The sequence below is a fragment of the Bubalus bubalis genome, chromosome 11 (assembly GCF_019923935.1).
Source record: "Bubalus bubalis isolate 160015118507 breed Murrah chromosome 11, NDDB_SH_1, whole genome shotgun sequence".
In the NCBI taxonomy this organism is placed as follows: Eukaryota; Metazoa; Chordata; class Mammalia; order Artiodactyla; family Bovidae; genus Bubalus; species Bubalus bubalis.
The window spans coordinates 27,858,191-27,876,976 of NC_059167.1; the positions used below are offsets into that span (position 1 = coordinate 27,858,191).

The 18,786-nt window shown below is 40.8% G+C and overlaps 1 protein-coding gene across 1 annotated transcript in view; it reads right to left on the reverse strand.

The window, feature by feature from the left end:
* Nucleotides 1–14,269, reverse strand: part of RHOJ (ras homolog family member J) — a 91,966-nt gene extending 77,697 nt beyond the window's left edge. Inside the window, exon 1 of the mRNA XM_025295400.3 lies at nt 13,549–14,269. Coding sequence (XP_025151185.1) covers nt 13,549–13,792 — 244 coding nt within the window. The 5' untranslated portion in view covers nt 13,793–14,269. The remainder of the gene's footprint in view (nt 1–13,548) is intronic.
* Nucleotides 14,270–18,786: the final 4,517 nt, after the last annotated feature.

The following is an 18,786-nucleotide window of genomic DNA, read 5'->3' on the forward strand; positions in this document are numbered from 1 at the left end:
TGTGTATGTGTGTGTGTGTGTGTGTATACATACATACTATAATTACATAGTATATCTTCTTAAACCGATCATCTGTAGATGGGCATTTGGGTTGTTTACATGTTTTGGCTATTGTAAATAGTGCTGCTATAAACATTGAGGAGCATGTATCTTTTTGAATTGGACTTCATCTTTTCTGGATATATGCCAATGAGTGGGATTGCTGGATCACATGGTAGCTCTTTTTGTCCTTTTATTAAAAATAAAAAACAAAAAGACCTACCATATGATCCAGCTACCATATGAAGACCACTGATCTTCCCAGTGGTCACGTACGGTTGTGAGAGCTGGACCGTAAAGAAGGTGGAGCACGAAGGAGTTGATGCCTTTGAACTGTGGTGCTGGAGAAGACCCCTGAGAGTCCCTTGAATGGCAAGGGGATCAAACCAGTCAATCTTAAGGGAAGTTAACCCTGAATACTCATTGGCAGGACTGATGCTGAAGCTGAGACTCCAGTATTTTGGTCATCTGATGCAAACAGCTGACTCATTGGAAAAGTCCCTGATGCTGGGAAAGATTGAGGGCAGAAGAAGAAGAGGGTGTCAGAGGATGAGATGGCTGGATGGCCATGCAATGGACATGAACTCGGGCAAACTTCGGGAGATGGTGAGGGATAGAGAGGCCTGGTGTGCTGCAGTCCTTGGGGTCGCAAAGAGATGGACAAACTGGGCAACTGAACAACAGCAACATGGTAGCTCTATATTTAGTTTTTTAAGGAACCTCCCTATTGTTTTCCATAGTGGCTGCACTAATTTGCAAAACCTGCATTTTTGACAAGCAGGTACTGGGAAAATTTGGGAAATACAGGTATTTCATTTGTAGTTGAATGAACATTTGATATGATCCTTAGGGAAATTTATATTGTTTATGAGTTTATTGTATTTGATGTAAGAAATTTCAGCTTAGCAAGTGTGATGATTACTAAGTGTTCATTGAAATCACTCTTTCTTTGGGCATATAGCTAACTTCTCTAAGTGTGGCCTAGGGTTTAACTTCTCTCCAAATAAATATCAAGAGATGTCATGCCTGCTACTTGCAGACCTGGCCCAGATCACCACTCCTTGCCCTCCATATCCTCTCATATTCTGTCTAGATATAGAGCAACACGAAGTCCTACCTAACAGCAGAATCACATGAAGTCACATGAAGTCACATGAAGTCACATAAAGTCTTTTGCTTCATATGTGCTCTACATAGCTATTGTTAATTTGAGAGCAACAGGCATTGGCTAGATGAAGCAGACAAAGTATTTTTAAGAAGTATGTTTAGGAAAGACTCACTTCGGTCTTGGATGTGGTTACTGAGAACTAACCAGAAACCTAATAAGTTCTTGCTGCTGCTGCTAAGTCGCTTCAGTCGTGTCTGACTCTGTGTGACCCCATAGACGGCAGCCTACCAGGCTCCACCGTCCCTGGGATTCTCCAGGCAAGAACACTGGAGTGGGTTGCCATTTTCTTCTCCAATGCATGACAGTGAAAAGTGAAAATGAAGTCGCTCAATCGTGTCCAACTCTTAGCGACCCCATGGACTGCAGCCTGCCAGGCTCCTCCGCCCATGAGATTTTCCAGGCAAGAGTACTGGAGTGGGTTGCCATTGCCTTCTCCGAATAAGTTCTTGAGAGAACTGCATTTCCAAAGAAACTCCAAACTTGGACTAAATGCTCTTATGACTATAAAAATAATACTTGAGCCATGAAATTGTACAAGCAAGAGGCAGGCTGTGAAAGTTGTGTGACTTTTAAGAAAGACAGAGTCCTTGAGGTCCAATTCAGATGTGTGTCATGAAGGATAATGAAAGAGGAAGAAGAACTCCCCAGAGACCCAAGCTAGGGGAAGTTCAGAATAATGGACAAAGAAATTCCTCCTGGAGAACAACATAAGGGTCAGTTCAAGAAATGTCTCCCACTGCTAGGTCAGGGAATCTTCCCAACATTTGCTAACTGGATTCTGTTATTGCTATGTCTCTCCTATTCTTTTCTTTTCTGAAAGGGGGTTTGGGTATTTTGGTTATCTCATCTCTTCTATCATTGGCTAAGAGGTGACCGTATATATGGGGGAGATAATGAGTCTTCTACTGACCACAGGAACCGTGTCTCCATCAAATGGAAAGGACCAGGCATCACTTGCAGATGCTAGATTTCAACCTGCTTCACTGAAATATTGGACTCTGTGATCCCTCTTGAGAAAAAATTTTGCTTTACATGTAGGAAAAAATGAGCAGGCATATTTGATGGCTAGAGAGTTTGATGCAAACAGAGATGGCTAGATTCCATTAAAATTCATTCTTCCCCTTTCTGGGCACATAGGTGGGTTTGTTTTTATTTCCCAGCTTCCCTTAGACATAGGTGTGGCCTCATGACTAAGTTGTCTGCTTTGGAGTTTGACTGGAAATGATATCTGTCACTTCCAGTCCTGGCACATAAAACTTTCCATGCAAGCCTCTCCACCTTCTCCACCTTGCTCTTTCTCAGTAGTCTGGTTGGATGGGAGATCTTAAGGGATGGTGGGATCACAAGATGCAAAGAACCTGGGTCCCTAAATGACTGAATGAAGGAAAGTAGCCCAACTGACATGAATACCTATTCAGGACTATAAATTAGCAAGGTGTTAATCCCTTACATGTTTGGGTCTATTTGTCAGAAAAAGTTAGCATATCCTAACTAACAGTGAGTTTTTGATTAACATGATTAGCTCTAAACCTACACACTGCTTACATTGTTTATTTACTGCTTCATGGCCTCCACTTACTTCATTACAAGTTATTTAACCTTAGCAAATTGGTTAATAACTTTGAGACTTGGTTTCCTCATCAGTCAAATTTAGGAAAATTAATACCTCATAGGATCATTATAAGGATACAATGAATTGATGTATGAAAACATCTCAAAATATGCTCATAGCAAGGACTTTGTAAGTGGGTAGCTATTGTTGTTGTTGTTAGTACATATTCTAGTAGCGTTTGGGTTTTGTAATTAAATAGTACCACACTGCTTGTAGGATTACACGTGGCCGTAATGAAATTCAAACTGAGACTGCAAATGAGGAACATCATAAATAAAAGCTGTATTGTGAACCAATACAAAATGCTGAATGAATACACATGAATAGGTCCTTTTGTCTGGTGAGAATTAGGCGCATCCAGAAAGTTGGTGGACTTCAGAGTATTCAGGAATGATGCCAGGCCACTCAGTGATTCACAGTGGGTCCCTATTGAGTTCTCGGTGGAATTTATCTTGACTGAGCTATACCCGGAAAATTAACTGTTTGGATTCTGCTAACTAACCAAGGGATGGCATTGATTTTTGTTTGTGGGAAAGTAAATTTTCAGCCTTATTAGAACCTGTGTCTAAACACAGAGGGTAGGACCTCTGTAGATCCTTGTGATCTTGTGCTCAGAATTGGTGAGTGAGATGATTTCTGTTGAGTTTTCATACCTGTCCTTTCCTCAGAGGCCTCACGTGAGTTGCCCACCTTTCTGTTGCCTTTGTGGAATAGGCCAACTACATTCCAAAACAAAGATATTCAGTGTACTGGGCCATTCTGAGCCAAGTTTTCTCTTTGCCCCACAACAAGAGGGAGTGATGGCAGACTCTGAAAATGCCATCCTGGAAATGAAGTACTGATTACCTGAAGCCCAACTTTGTTGGACAATCAGTAGTAAACTTTATGAAGGGTTTCCTAGCTTGGGCAGTGAAAGGAGCCAGGCTGTGTGGAACTAGGAGTCTTGGTCTCAGGGAGTCTGTGCACTGAAGCCTGAATTGGTCACAGGCCTTGGTTTGTTGCCAGCTAAATCTGGAATGCAGGAGGGTTATGAACTGCAGATGGAGTTTCTAATCCCAGGAGCATGACTTTTCTTGGGTCGCTATGGTCACAGATACTTAATTCTCTATTCCCCTCTTCTATTCTTTCTTAGTCCTAAGAGATGAAACTCACAGTTTACTCCTCTGCAGTATGCTTTGCTTTCCGAGTGTAATTTCCACCCCTGAGCCTCTGAATGTGCTCGTGCTCATAGGCATCACAGTGTAGACTGTGGAAGGAACTATCTGTACAATTCCTGTTACTGTACTTTTGATGTGGCCTCCAAGAGTCCAGAAAAACATTGGACACTCATTGCACTATCACACTGCCTCACACAGAGATATTGGAGAGTGGAATACCTATAAGATATTGGGCTTTTGAGCATCATGTTGGATTTTTGAACAGAGAGATTTGACTGACCCATTCTTGTCTCCTCTTTCACACACTTCTTTTATATTTTTGCCTAAGGTTAAAAGCCTGGTGATTTATTTCATAGTCCCATGAGAGGTGTTTTAGGTTTTCTTTTGGCTTACAAAAAATGAATCTCATCCATTCTCCAGAGACTCGCAGGTATCTTTGGAAAGAACAAAAGAGAAACTCCTGAGTAAATATTCCTGAAGGGGCAGAACTGTGTCATAACACTGTGTAGGCCTGGGGCTTTGTTTTATTTACTCTTTATTATTTTTTTCCTTCTGGATTGGACATAGTTTCCTCCCAATGCTCTGGCCATTAGGGTTATGATGGAGTCTACCTTGGACCAATCATCATTTAATTAGGTGGAAAAAAGTTTAGAATTGACTTTCAGCTCTCTGTGAAAACAACATCCTTTCACATCTCACTCAGCTGATAGAGCAACGAACTGTTTTTCCCTTTTCCACAAATTGTGTTAATTTCCTGCATAGGCAGCCTGGGTTTGCAAATAGTGATGACATAAATTTTTTAAACACAGGTGGTTTTCCTAGAGAGATGGGTGATAGATGAAAGAGCCACAGACATGACTGATTCTCATACAGAGGATAAATGAAATGGTGAATGAGGTACGTCAGGCAGAGGCTTTAACTTGAATGGGATTCTTTTATGCAGCCACACAGATCAACAGACAAACCACAAGCATGATCCAACTCAACATACAATCTAACTAAACTAGAAACGGAAGTGTTATCCTTATGACATATGTGGTGTGAAACATTAATTGATACTACTTTATCAGTGAGATATCTGCCACAAAACTCAAAGCTGTAAATAAGATGAAGCCAGGATGGGGGAAGAAATATGGTTATTCTGTGGTAAGCTGTGAAATTTCTAAAGGTTGTTAGGACACCTCGAGTCATCATCGGGAGTAGGAAACAGTGCCCAGAGATGTTTCTTAGGCACATCTGTGGACTTTTTAATCTTCCTTTAACTGCCCCCAGTTTTTAGACCTAGTTCTTAGTTGAACTTGGAGTTATTCTGGAACATGCTCTTTTATAAAGAACTATAAATGAGTGGGCCACCCAAAATTTATGTAAACTTTTAAATATAATATAAGTGGAGGAATTTGAGTACATTCTGTCTGTTTCCAAATGAAATTTATACATTGAATACATTGGGCTTCCCTGGCGGCTCAGTTGGTAAAGAATCTACCTGCAATATAGTAGACCCAGTTTTGATCTTTAGGTTGGGGAGACCCCCTGGAGAAGGAAATGAAAACCCACTCCAATATTCTTTCCTGGAGAATTCCATGGATAGGGAAGCCTGGCAGGCTACAGTTCATGCAGTTGCAAAGAGTCTGACACGACTGAGCAAATAGACATGACATTGGCCCATTAGATCAAGAAAATTCAATGCTGTATTATAATTCCAGTAGAGATAAAATGATTATTTAAAATGTGAAAAAAATAGTTCAAAAATATAATATATTTAATAAATATTTTATATGTTTCCTTCCTAAAGAGACATCTATTGGATTGATAATTTGTTCATTTATTCATCAAAGTTTTAATGGACCAGGAATTTATCTAAGCACAGGAGGAATGAGATGATTAAGACATTCTAATTCATTGATTCAGTAACTGTCTATTGAGAGCACACTAGATTTTGAGTTCTATTTTATTTTATTTTTTTTTAGGGAGAAGATTAAAGATTCTTCCTGGATTTTGGGTGCTTTGCTGATTTCCATGAGTTCTATTTTAGAAGATGGAGATAGAGCAGAGAACAAGACAAAGCCCTTGCCCTCATGGCGTTTACATTTCAATGTAGGATAAAAATAGTAAGCAAACAAATATAAGAATAATGTCAAGTAGTGTTAAATCTTATGAAGAAAGATGAAGCAGGATAAAAAGTTAAAGAGTGACTCTGCAGGCATGCGTGTTTGTGTTTGTGTGTGTGAACGCATTAAACAATGTGATCAGTTGAGACTGAGGGGGTTCTGGAGGGAATAAGGTCAGGTTGGGGGAAGAGCAAGGGCATAACCTTCAAGGAAAGATGGAGTTTGGTGTGGCTGAAGAACATCAAGAAGGCTGGTGTGGCTCGAGCAAAAATACTGCAGAGCAGAGTGTTAGAACTGGACATTGGAGAGATAACAGGGCCCAAGTCACGGAGTGCCTTGGAGACTGTGATAAATGATGGAGTCTTAGGGTGAAGGGAGGTGATTGGTGGATTTGGGGCTATGGGTAGTCCCTCTGTGAAAAACTGGCTGGAGGGAGCCAGACTGGAAGCAGGGAACTGGGAAGTGATGATAGCAGTTTGGATGAGAAATGATGGTGGCGTGGACAAGAATGAAAGCAGAGGAGTGGTGAGAAGTGATCAGGCTTGAGATGTATTTTGAATATTGACCTGATTTGTAGTAGGAAGGGGTAATAACTAGTGGTTTGGATAGAGCGATGTGGAGGGTACTGTCAAAGGGAGAAAGGAGTTAAGGATAATACCAAAGTTTTTGTTCTGAGCAACTGGTTGGGAAATAGTAGTCATATACTTCTATTGGGAACACTAGGGGAGGAGTAGATTGGGAGAATTAAAAAAATTCTGCTTTGGACAGGTTAAGTTTGAGATGTCTATTAAATATCCAAATTAACAGTTGGATATATGAATCTGAGTCAATTTTTTTTTTTTTTTTTTTTTTTTGTGGTAGAGATATACATTTTGGAGTTATCAGTGTATAAACAGCATTTAAGTCCATGAGACTAGATACAATCAACTTGGGCACAGATAGAGAAGACAAGGGAGAGACTGAATATTAAAGTATGCTGATGGATAGTGGTAGGGAAGAGATGGAGAAGGCAGCAGAGGAGATAGAGAATTGCCATTGAGGGGAATAAAAACTAGGAGAATGTTATATCTCAGGAACCAAGGAAGTGTTTCAAGAAGGAGAGTATAAGCCATAAGAAGAGCCCCCAAGAGACCAAGTAAGATGAAGACTGAGAGTTTTTTTTTTCCTTTTTGGCCACACTACAGCTTTTGGGATCTTAGTTCCCTGACCAGGGTTTGAACCTGGGTCCTTTGCAGTGAGCACTTGGAGTCATAATTCCTGGACCACCAAGAAAGTCCCAATAACATAGAATAGAACACTGGTTTTGACAAGACATGACCCTTTCTTTCAGGAGTTTATAGTATAGTGGCAGTGGGGAAGTAAGGAAACAAGCAAATTGCTCTCAATTGTGGAAGTTGTGTTCTAGCAATGTTGACGCATTTCTGGACATGGGTTGAGGAAGGAGCAAGGAATTTTCCTTGGGGAGTCAAGGAAAGCTATGTTGAGCAGATGTACATTTTTTTGTTGGCAGATGTACTTTTGGATTCTGGTAGGTAGGACAGAGGGAAAAAAACCAAGATTCATAAAACTTAAAAATATTTCTTTTCTAGTTGGTTGTTGATTTTTTTACAATCACTCGGGCAAAACTAATATTTCCTCTCAAGTGAATATCCAACTACAATTACTCCACGTAGACATATTTATCAATTATCAGTAGACATGATGACTATATTATAAGGACAATATACACATTCAATCATACCCTGTTCCATTTGGAGGATACTGTTGTAATGATATTCTTCCTAGTTGTAGCCTTTATCTTTTAATTATACTTTAATTCCTTTTCATAGCTGTGTTTAAGTGTAGAGACCCTATTCTTTTTTCTTATTGAAGTATAGTTGATTTAAAACATTGTGTTAATTTCTGCTATACAGCAAAGTGATTTAGTTATACATGTATATATAATTTTTATATTCTTTTCCATTATGGTTTTTCACAGGATATTGAATGTAATTCCCTGTGCCATGCAGTAAGACCTTGTTTATTCATTGTGTATATAAGATTTTGTTGTTTAGTTGCTAAGTTGTGTCCGACTCTTTGTGACCCCATGGATTGACCCCATGCACACCAGGCTTCCCCATCCTTCACTATCTCCCGGAGTTTGCTCAAATTCATGTCCATTGAATTGGTGATGCTATCTAACCATCTCATCCCTATGTTTAATCATAGTAGCTGCTATGTACCTAATACGTACCAATTAAGACACTGTTCTAAGAGCTACATGTATTAATTTATTTTGTTCTCATGACCTTAATATCTATACTGTCCCTTTAAAAGATTCATGACAACTGAGGCACAGAGAAGTTGAACAACTTACTTAAGGCCACACAGTAACTGCAGAGTCAATATTAGAATTGGGCTGTTTGGCTTCAGAGCTCACTACTTTGAGAAGTATGCTGATGTGACCATACTATTATATCTTTACCTTTCTAAGATAGGTAGTTATTAGGGAAAAATCTGTGTAGCTCATGAAATTCTCCAGGCCAGAATACTGGAGTGGGTAGCCTTTCCCTTCTCCAGGGGATCTTCCCAACCCAGGGATTGAACACAGTCTCCCACATTGCAGGTGGATTCTTTACCAGCAGAACCAGAAGGGAAGCCCTTTCACTTCTTTAAGGGATAGGCTCTCTTTGACTTGAATTTTTCTGAATTCCTTGACTTCAGTTTTCCAAAGACTCAGTAAACTAGTTGCAGGTTGTCACTGCAGAATGAGCGAGTAGGACCCAGGGACTAGATATTGAATATTTCTCCACATGGAAAAGAGATCATGAGTTCTTCTACAGTTGACTGTGGATTTTCATGTGACTGTGTCCGGGTTTACATTCAATCAGTTCGTACATGAAGACGATGGTGGTAAAGAGAATTAGGTAGGGTCTTTGTGGTGGAGAAGATCCCTCTACTGATGAAAATGTTCACTTCACTGGGCTTCTAGATGTATATGGCTCACATCTTTATTTCCTTTAAAGATGTGAGATACTGTGGATTTTAAAAAGGTACAAAATGTAAGCTTGTGAGATACTGTGGACTTAAAAAATGTTCAAAGTGTAAAAGCAACATTGTTTGGGAGTACCTATTATGAGCAAAAGAACTGTACAGAACTGTACAAAAAAGATCTCCACGACCCAGATAATCACGATGGTGTGATCACTCACCTAGAGCCAGACATCCTGGAATGTGAAGTCAAGTGGGCCTTAGGAAGCATCACTATGAACAAAGCTAGTAGAGGTGATGGAATTCCAAATCCTAAAAGATAATGCTGTGAAAGTGCTGCAATCAAAACGCCAGTAAATTTGGAAAACTCAGCAGTGGCCATGGGACTGGAAAAGGTCAGTTTTCATTCCAATCCCAAAGAAAGGCAATGCCAAAGAATGCTCAAACTACCACACAATTGCACTCATCTCACACGCTAGTAAAGTAATGCTCAATATTCTCCAAACCAGCCTTCAGCAATACGTGAACCATGAACTTCCAGATGTTCAAGCTGGTTTTAGAAAAGGCAGAGGAAACAGAGATCAAATTGCCAACATCTGCTGGATCATGGAAAAAGCAAGAGAGTTCCAGAGAAACATCTATTTCTGCTTTATTGACTATGCCAAAGCCTTTGACTGTGTGGATCACAATAAACTGTGGAAAATTCTGAAAGAGATGGGAATACCAGACCACCTGACCTGCCTCTTGAGAAACCTGTATGCAGGTCAGGAAGCAACAGTTAGAACTGGACATGGAGCAACAGGCTGGTTCCAAACAGGAAAAGGAGTACGTCAAGGCTGTATATTGTCACTCTGCTTATTTAACTTCTATGCAGAGTACATCATGAGAAACACTGGGCTAGAAGAAGCACAAGCTGGAATCAAGATTTCTGGGAGAAATATCAATAACCTCAGATATGCAGAGGACACCACCCTTATGGCAGAAAGTGAAGAAGAACTAAAGAGCCTCTTGATGAAAGTGAAAGAGGAGAGTGAAAAAGTTGGCTTAAAGCTCAACATTCAGAAATCTAAGATCATGGCATCCAGTCCCATCACTTCCTGGCAGATAGATGGGGCAACAGTGGAAACAGTGTCAGACTTTATTTTTTTGGGCTCCAAAATCACTGCAGATGGTGACTGCAGCCATGAAATTAAAAGACACTTACTCCTTCGAAGGATAGTTATGACCAACCTAGACAGCATATTCAAAAGCAGAGACATTACTTTGTCAACAAAGGTCCCTCTAGTCAAGGCTATGGTTTTTCCTGTGGTCATGTATGGATGTGAGAGTTGGACTATAAAGAAAGCTGAGCGCTGAAGAATTTATGCTTTTGAACTGTGCTGTTGGAAAAGATTCTTGAGAGTCCCTTGGACTGCAAGGAGATCTAACCAGTCCATCCTAAAGGAGATCTGTCCTGGGTGTTCATTGGAAGGATTGATGTTGAAGCTGAAACTCCAATACTTTGGCCACCTGATGTGAAGAGCCCACTCATTTGAAAAGACCCTGATGCTGGGAAACATTGAGGGCAGGAGGAGAAGGGGACAACAGAGGATGAGATGGTTGGATGGCATCACCGATTCAGTGGACATGAGTTTGGATAAACTCCGGGAGTTGGTGATGGACAGGGAGGCCTGGAGTGCTGCGGTTCATGGGGTCACAAAGAGTCGGACACGACTGAGCAACTCAACTGAACTGAACTATGAGCAAAGTATTGCTTTGGTAATAGTGGCTGTGATATCTTGAGAGCTAAAGCAAGGAATAGCCAAAATTTAGATGCTTTAATGCTCAAATAACAACAAGTATGTATACAACTGAAACAAAATAATTTGTTTCTGGTGAAATCTAGAGGTGGTCCAGCCTTTGTTTCCACTCTGATGTTTTTTATAGGCTGATCTTACCTCTAAAGACAGTTTTATCCTTTTTATTTCTGACACTGTGCTGTAATTGGTTCACCCAAAAGTTGGAGATGGGATATGTAATTTAAAATTATTTATTTACTTATTTTAAATTTGGCTGCATTGGTTCTTAGTTGCAGCAAGTTGGATCTTTCAGTGCAGCTTGCGGGCCCTCTGGTTGTGGCATATGGGCTTAGTTGGCCACGGTATGCGGGATCTTAGCTTTAATGAGTCCCATTCATTGCAAGGCAGATTCTTAACCACTGGACCACTAGGGAAGTCCCATGAATATGCAATTTTTAAAAGCACTCAAAACCTTGTGGGTTGTATTTTTTTTTGTTAGCAGTTTTTGAAACTAGGTAGTCCTTTGGACTGTAAGGAGATCAAATCAGTCAATCCTAAAAGAAAGAACCCTGACTATTCATTGGAAGAACTGATGCTGAAGGTGAAACTTTGATACTCTGGCCACCTGATGCCAAGAACCAACTCAATGTAAAAGACCTTGGTGTTGGGAAAGATTGAGGGCAGGAGGAGAAGGGGATGACAGAGGATGAGATGGTTGGATGGCATCACTGACTCAATGGACATGAATCTGAGCAAACTCCGGGAAATAGTGAAGGACAGGGAAGCCTGGCATGCTGCAGTCCAAGAGGTCACAAAGAGCTGGACAAGACCTAGTGACTGAATGACAACAACAATCTGCCAGTTCCCTAGCCTGGGAGAAAGCAAATGTAGAATAAATAACCTTTGCTAAGATGTTTAAGGTCAAGATCCTAATAATTTTCTTAAGTTGAAGACCTAATCTTACAATTAGATTTTTTTTTCTCCTCCAGGTGAAAGTCTATCTGCACTTCTCTTCTTTCTGTTCTCATTCAAAGGTTCTTCTCTGGGCATGTATGTGTGTGTGCTTTGTTGCTCAGTCATGTCTGACTCTTTGTGACCCTATGGACTGTAGCCCACCAGGCTTGTCTGTCCATGGGATTTCCCAAGCAAGAATAGTGGAGTGGGTTGCCATTCCCTTCTCCAGGGGATTTTCCCAATCCAGGGATCAAATTCAGGTCTCCCACATGCAAGCAGATTCTTTACCGTCTGAGCCACCAGAGAAACCCTTCTTTGAGCACAGCCACTATAATTTCAGAAAAGCTTAAGGGAATTAGCATTCAAATTTGCTCCTAATTTCTACAAATATAGAAAAACCTGCTAGAGAGTGGATACTATTTTCACTGGTTTTCTCCCTGTCTGCTATGTAATAGTGTCATAAATCAGGTACATCTAGCAGGAGGAGGTGTAGGTGATTGTTTAGTTCTGGAAAAGAAGCTACTTCCTACAGAAAGGATTTCAAATAGCCCCACAGCAAAGCCAGCACTCAAACAGGTTTCCTGTGGGCTATTTCCCCTCCGCTGCTCCGGACCCAAAGCCAAAGTGAAGAAGAGAAACTTCCCTATCACAAAATCTCAAATCTCTGGTAACTCAAGCTGATCTTATAGTGATCAAGCAGTTTATCATATCCCCAAAAGTTGTAAAATCTAGGCTATTGTAAATTGAAGCATTTTATGAATTTGCTTTTAAAAAGTTTAATCGGATTTACTTTAGAGATTAAGAGAAAAATAAGAGTCAAAGTGGAAAAAATTAGATAAGCGATCCCATGGGAAACTTTGGAACACTCAATATAACCAATATACCTGTGGCAGATTCATTTTGATATTTGGTAAAACTAATACAATTTTGTAAAGTTAAAAAAAAAAAAAAAAGAATTAAGTTGTAACCACACTATCTTAACTGTCAGACCTTAAAATATTTTATGCCATATTTTGTGCTTTCAGGACATACGTTGAAATAATTAAGAAATTTTATATTAATCTTTATTTTTTACTTTTAAAACATATTGATTAAAAACCTCTTTTAATTCAAAATACAGATTGCCTAACATATTTCAAATCTTTGAATACTTTTTCTTCAATCTACTTCCACAGGAAAATGAAAGTACATCAGGATAGCACCAATTGTTATGGAAAAATGAATGTTCTAATGCTACTAATTTCAGCATTTCATTTATAAATGGCATGGGGTGAATATATGAGAAGTGGCAAGAACACTTCTTTCACCAGTTGTGCGACTAGTGGGTTTCTTTTTTTTTTGTAAGAGAGAATTGTGACGCACCACATTGTTAATCAGCTATACCCCAATACAAAATACAAAGGTAAAAAGAACTGTGATGCAATTACACTACATTTTATAATGTTCACAGTAAAGAAAATTGATGAATCTTCAGGCAAATATTAAGTAACACCTGTAGCTCCAAAGTCTAGACGGCAATTCAGCGTATTTCCCCAGCATTATTCATTTGGTTTGAGCAGAGAAAAGGGTTACAATAAAAGTGATATACAGGTTGTTCTAACAACAGCAAAGACCTTGGTTGCTGTGACGCCCAGCTACCTGGCTTCCACCAGGCCTGCACCCAGTACTGACAATGGAGATAAGCCAGGCCCCTCTGAAGCAGGGATGTTACCTCCCACACCTTGTGACCCGTTCGCAGGGGTGGGATTCCCACTTTTCTTACCTGCGTAGTGATCGAACACAGTGGGCACATATTCCTCGGGGAAGGCGTCGTTGGCGTAGCTCATCAGCAGGCAGGTCTTGCCCACGGCGCCGTCCCCCACCACCACACACTTGAGCATCTTTTTCTCCTCGTGGCCACCGCAGCCGCAGCTGCTGTCATTTCCCTCCTGGCAGTTCATGCTCGCGGCTCCAGCTGCTGTGACTGTGCTGTGGTTGTTGCTTCTCCCACTTCTTCCAAAGCCCATGAAGCCCGCGGCACGCTTGAGATCACTCTGCCTTACTCGGGGTAACTGGGATCCTGCAGACTCGTCCGAGGTGGCTGGCACATGCCCTCTCACTTACCATACTGATCGGGACAGGTAACGCACTGGGGAGAGTGATTAAAAGCATCTGTCCCTTTCCCCCATCAGTTCAAGTTAAGAAATCCTCATCTTCACCGAATTCTAGGGCATTCCTGGGAGTCTAGAAATTTCAACAGCTCGAGGGTTTCACTCTGGTCCCCTGTTCTCCAAGCCTGAGGGAAGACACTGGAATTTTGCTAAATCTTCCCCATTTTCCACTTCACATCTAACATGGAGGAAAGCTGGGCTTTTTTAATGGAGTTTTTCCTTGCTTCCTCCAGCTTGCCGAGTGTCAGGAAATCATGGGTTTCCTGCTGCATTCCATATTAGGATCAGTGGGCTGGAGAAGGCTGCAACAATGGGAGCTCTGTGTGTGTGTGTTTGTACTTCTGGGGAACGCTGCCAGGACATGGAGTGGGAAAACACTAGGGGTCCCACTGCAGACTCAAGCTGTCAGACTTCCTGTTTCATCCAGGGCTGGAGAGCCTGTTTGCCTGTGGCTGGCTGGGAAGAGGCTGACGAAAGGATGAAAACCCCGGAGTACTGTCTGCCACAGAAACACAGGGAACCACACCAGCCGTTGTAGGATAATATATGACATCATTCCTCACTGAGTCACCAGTTAAAAGCTCTGCAAATTACAACTGGACAGTTCTTCACATACTTAAATGAGAAACCGTAAGAAATTTGTCCTGGCAATAAAGAAGAAAACCTTCCAGAGTTTCACTGTTTCAAAGGGAAATGTTCTTGTAGATTGTAGGTTTAAGATGTGTGATCAGGTTTATAAGCTGCCACATTTGAGCTCAACACTCATACGTGTATTCCAGACACAAACATTTTTATGGTTGTAGCACATAAGAAATCAATCAGATGTGGGATGTTTGCATCTTCTTATTAGCGAATAAACACACATGTCTTGGCTCACCCTTACTTTTGGAAATGAGAGCATGTGGGACAGCTTTATTGGTTTGTTTCAGGTCTCCAAACACTGCTTTTTCTTGAACAGTTCCATTTTTTGATTTAGTCTTCTCCCCTTGGTCAGCCTGGTCCTCTTCAATTACAAAGGAGCCATTGGCACCTAATTTATTTGTCTGTTGGGTCACTCAAAACGAAGTCCCTTTGAAACACTGAGTGTGATTAATGTACTCAATCTTAGAAAAGCAGTGGAACTCTGCAAGTGTTTCTGACAAATGGGTCAAGTACGTTTTTGATGCGGGAACTGTGTGTTTCTTTGAGATTTTTGAGAATAGATTTTAAGAATTCAGATTATCCAATTATTATCCAGTTGATTTGAGGAGGTTTTTTTTTTTTTTCAGGGTTAGGGTGAGAAGTCTGTTTTAACAAATGGCTATAAAGAATTCTCCTGCTAGTGCAGAAGATGCAAGAGATGTGGTTTGATTCTTGGGTCAGGAAGATCCCCTGGAGTAGGAAATGGCAAACCACTCCAGTATTCTTGCCTGGAAAATTCCTTGGACAGGGGAGCCTGGAGTACTATAGCCCATGGGGTTGCAAAGGGTCGAACACAACAGAGCATATGTGCACTCACTCATGCATCAATAATATATATATCCACATACATATGCTTCTGTAGAATCAATATATTCTCATATTTCTGTGTTGGATTGTAGTAACATTTCCCATAGTGTTTCGTGTCCCAATATTTCTTTTCTATAAGGAGATCATGTTTTGGTTAGGTTGTTGTGTTTCTACCAAATTATGGTGCTATAGCAACTCCCAATGCTCAATAATTTAAAATAACATGCATTTCAATGAGGTATCACTTCACACCTGTTAGAATGGCTATCATAAAAAGTTTACAAGCAACAAGTGTTGGTAAGGGAGTGGAGAAAAAGGAACCTTTGTACAATGTTGGTGCTGCCACTACGAAAAACAGTATAGAGTTTCCTCAAAAATGTAAAAGTAGAATTACCATCGGAGAAGGCGATGGCACCCCACTCCAGTACTCTTGCCTGGAAAATCCCATGGGTGGAGGAGCCTGGTAGGCTGCAGTCCATGGGGTTGTGAAGAGTTGGACATGACTGAGCAACTTCACTTTCACTTCTCACTTTCATGCATTGGAGAAGGAAATGGCAACCCACTCCAGTGTTCTTGCCTGGAGAATCCCAGGGCCTGGGGAGCCTGGTGGGCTGCTGTCTATGGGGTCGTACAGAGTCGGAAATGACTGAAGCGACTTAGCAGCAGCAGCAGCTGCAGCAGCAGAGTTACCATGGAGGTGGTGGTTTAGTTGCTAAGTCATGTCCGACTCTTGCGACCCCATAGATTGTAGCCCACCAGGCTCCTGTGTCTATAGGATTTTCTAGGCAAGCATACTGGAGTGGGTTGCCATTTCCTTTTCCAGGGGATCTTCCTGACCTAGGGATTGAACCTGGGTCTCCTGTACTATAGCAGTTTCTTTACTGACTGAGCTACCAGGGAAGCCCAAAAAAGGCCAAAGAAATATGTACATACCTTATTTAAAAAGTAATGCTGTTGTAAAAATGGCATCAATAGACTTGTTTGACACAGAGTTACCATGGGATCTATCAATTCTATTCTTTGGTATATATCTGGAAAAAAAACTAAAGCACTAATTGGAAAAGATACAAGTACCCCATTGTTCATAATAGCATTGTTTAAAATAGTCAACATGTGGAAGCAAACCAAGTGTCCATGACCAGGTGATTGGATTAAGAAGATGTGTTTATATATATATATATATATATAATGGAATATTATTCAACCACAAAAAATGAAATTCAGCCATTTGCAGCAATGTGGATAGACCTAGAGAATATTATGCTTAGTGAAATAAGTCAAAGAAAGACAAATATTGTGTGTTCACAAATAGGAGGAATCTTCAAAAAATCAAATGAATGCATGTGTAGAACAGAAACCTTATTTGTTTTCTGTTTTGTATCTTTGTTTCCAATTCCACATATAAGCAATATCATATGATATTTGTGTGGCTTACTTCACCTAGTATGATAATCTCTAGGTCCACCCCCGTTACTACAAATAGTATTATCTTGTTCTTTTTATGGCTGAATAATAGTCTATTATACATTGACTCTTTGGCATAGTCAATAAAGCAGAAAATAGATGTTTTTCTGGAACTCTCTTGCTTTTTCCATGATCCAGCGGATGTTGGCAATTTGATCTCTAGTTCCTTTGCCTTTTCTAAAACTAGCTTGAACATCAGGAAGTTCACAGTTCACATATTGCTGTGTGGATCACAATAAACTGTGGAAAATTCTGAAAGAGATGGGAATACCAGACCACCTGATCTGCCTCCCGAGAAATTTGTATGCAGGTCAGGAAGCAACAGTTAGAACTGGACACGGAACAACAGACTGGTTCCAAATAGGAAAAGGAGTACGTCAAGGCTGTATATTGTCACCCTGCTTATTTAACTTATATGCAGAGTACATCATGAGAAATGCTGGACTGGAAGAAACACAAGCTGGAATCAAGATTGCTGGGAGAAATATAAATAACCTCAAATATGCAGACGACACCACCCTTATGGCAGAAAGTGAAGAGGAACTAAAAAGCCTCTTGATGAAGGTGAAAGTGGAGAGTGAAAAAGTTGGCTTAAAGCTCACCATTCAGAAAATGAAGATCATGGCATCCGGCCGGTCCCATCACTTCATGGGAAATAGATGGGGAAACAGTGGAAACAGTGTCAGACTATTTTTCTGGGCTCCACAATCACTGCAGATGGTGACTGCAGCCATGAAATTAAAAGACGCTTACTCCTTCGAAGGAAAGTTATGACCAACCTAGATAGCATATTCAAAAGCAGAGACATTACTTTGCCAACAAAGGTTCATCTAGTCAAGGCTATGGTTTTTCCTGTGGTCATGTATGGATGTGAGAGTTGGAGTGTGAAGAAGGCTGAGCACCGAAGAATTGATGCTTTTGAACTGTGGTGTTGGAGAAGACTCTTGAGAGTCCCTTGGACTGCAAGGAGATCCAACCAGTCCATTCTAAAGGAGATCAGCCCTGGGATTTCTTTGGAAGGGATGATGCTGAAGCTGAAACTCCAGTACTTTGGCCACCTCATGCGAAGAGTTGACTCATTGGCCAGGACTCTGATGCTGGGAGGGATTGGGGGCAGGAGGAGAAGGGGACGACAGAGGATGAGATGGCTGGATGGCATCACTGACTCGATGACTGTGAGTCTGAGTGAACTCCGGGAGTTGGTGATGGACAGGGAGGCCTGGCATGCTGCGATTCATGGGGTTGCAAAGAGTCGGACACAACTGAGCGACTGATCTGATCTGATCTGATCTGATACATTGACTCTTAAAGCTTCACTCTGGAAGTGACACTTCTGCTCATTCATTGGTCAAAGCAAGTCACATTCCCATGCTACCCAACATGAGGGTTAGAAGTATGATCCTACCATGTGCCAAGAAGGCGAGAACTAAATATTGATGAACAGCCTGAAGAGTTGAGATAGTTTAAACAACCAGAGATAGGTTAGTTGAGGTTAAGTAAGAAGTGTGAAAGTTGAATTGTTTCATGTTTAGTGCCAATCTGAAACATTTGAAGGCACCTACAACTGCATGTGATTTATAATTTTTCATTAGTTTATGTGAAACATCTGGAATATGTAATAACATAAATTACAATTGTAATAATACATTTACAAAATAATACATTACAAAATACAATTGTAATAATAAAATTACAATTGGCTCAAGTGTGAAGGCAGCAGCCAAACAAAATCTGTGCGGGTAAAGGAGTGATTGATAGTGTCAACAACTCCATTCTGAAGATGAGTAAGGTCACTTTGAGCACCATGTGATGATATGTCTGGCAGAACTTTGAAGAGGTTCTGCCTTTGACCTTGAACCTGAGATCAGCAGTAAATGTGGCATGGAGTAAATACTCAG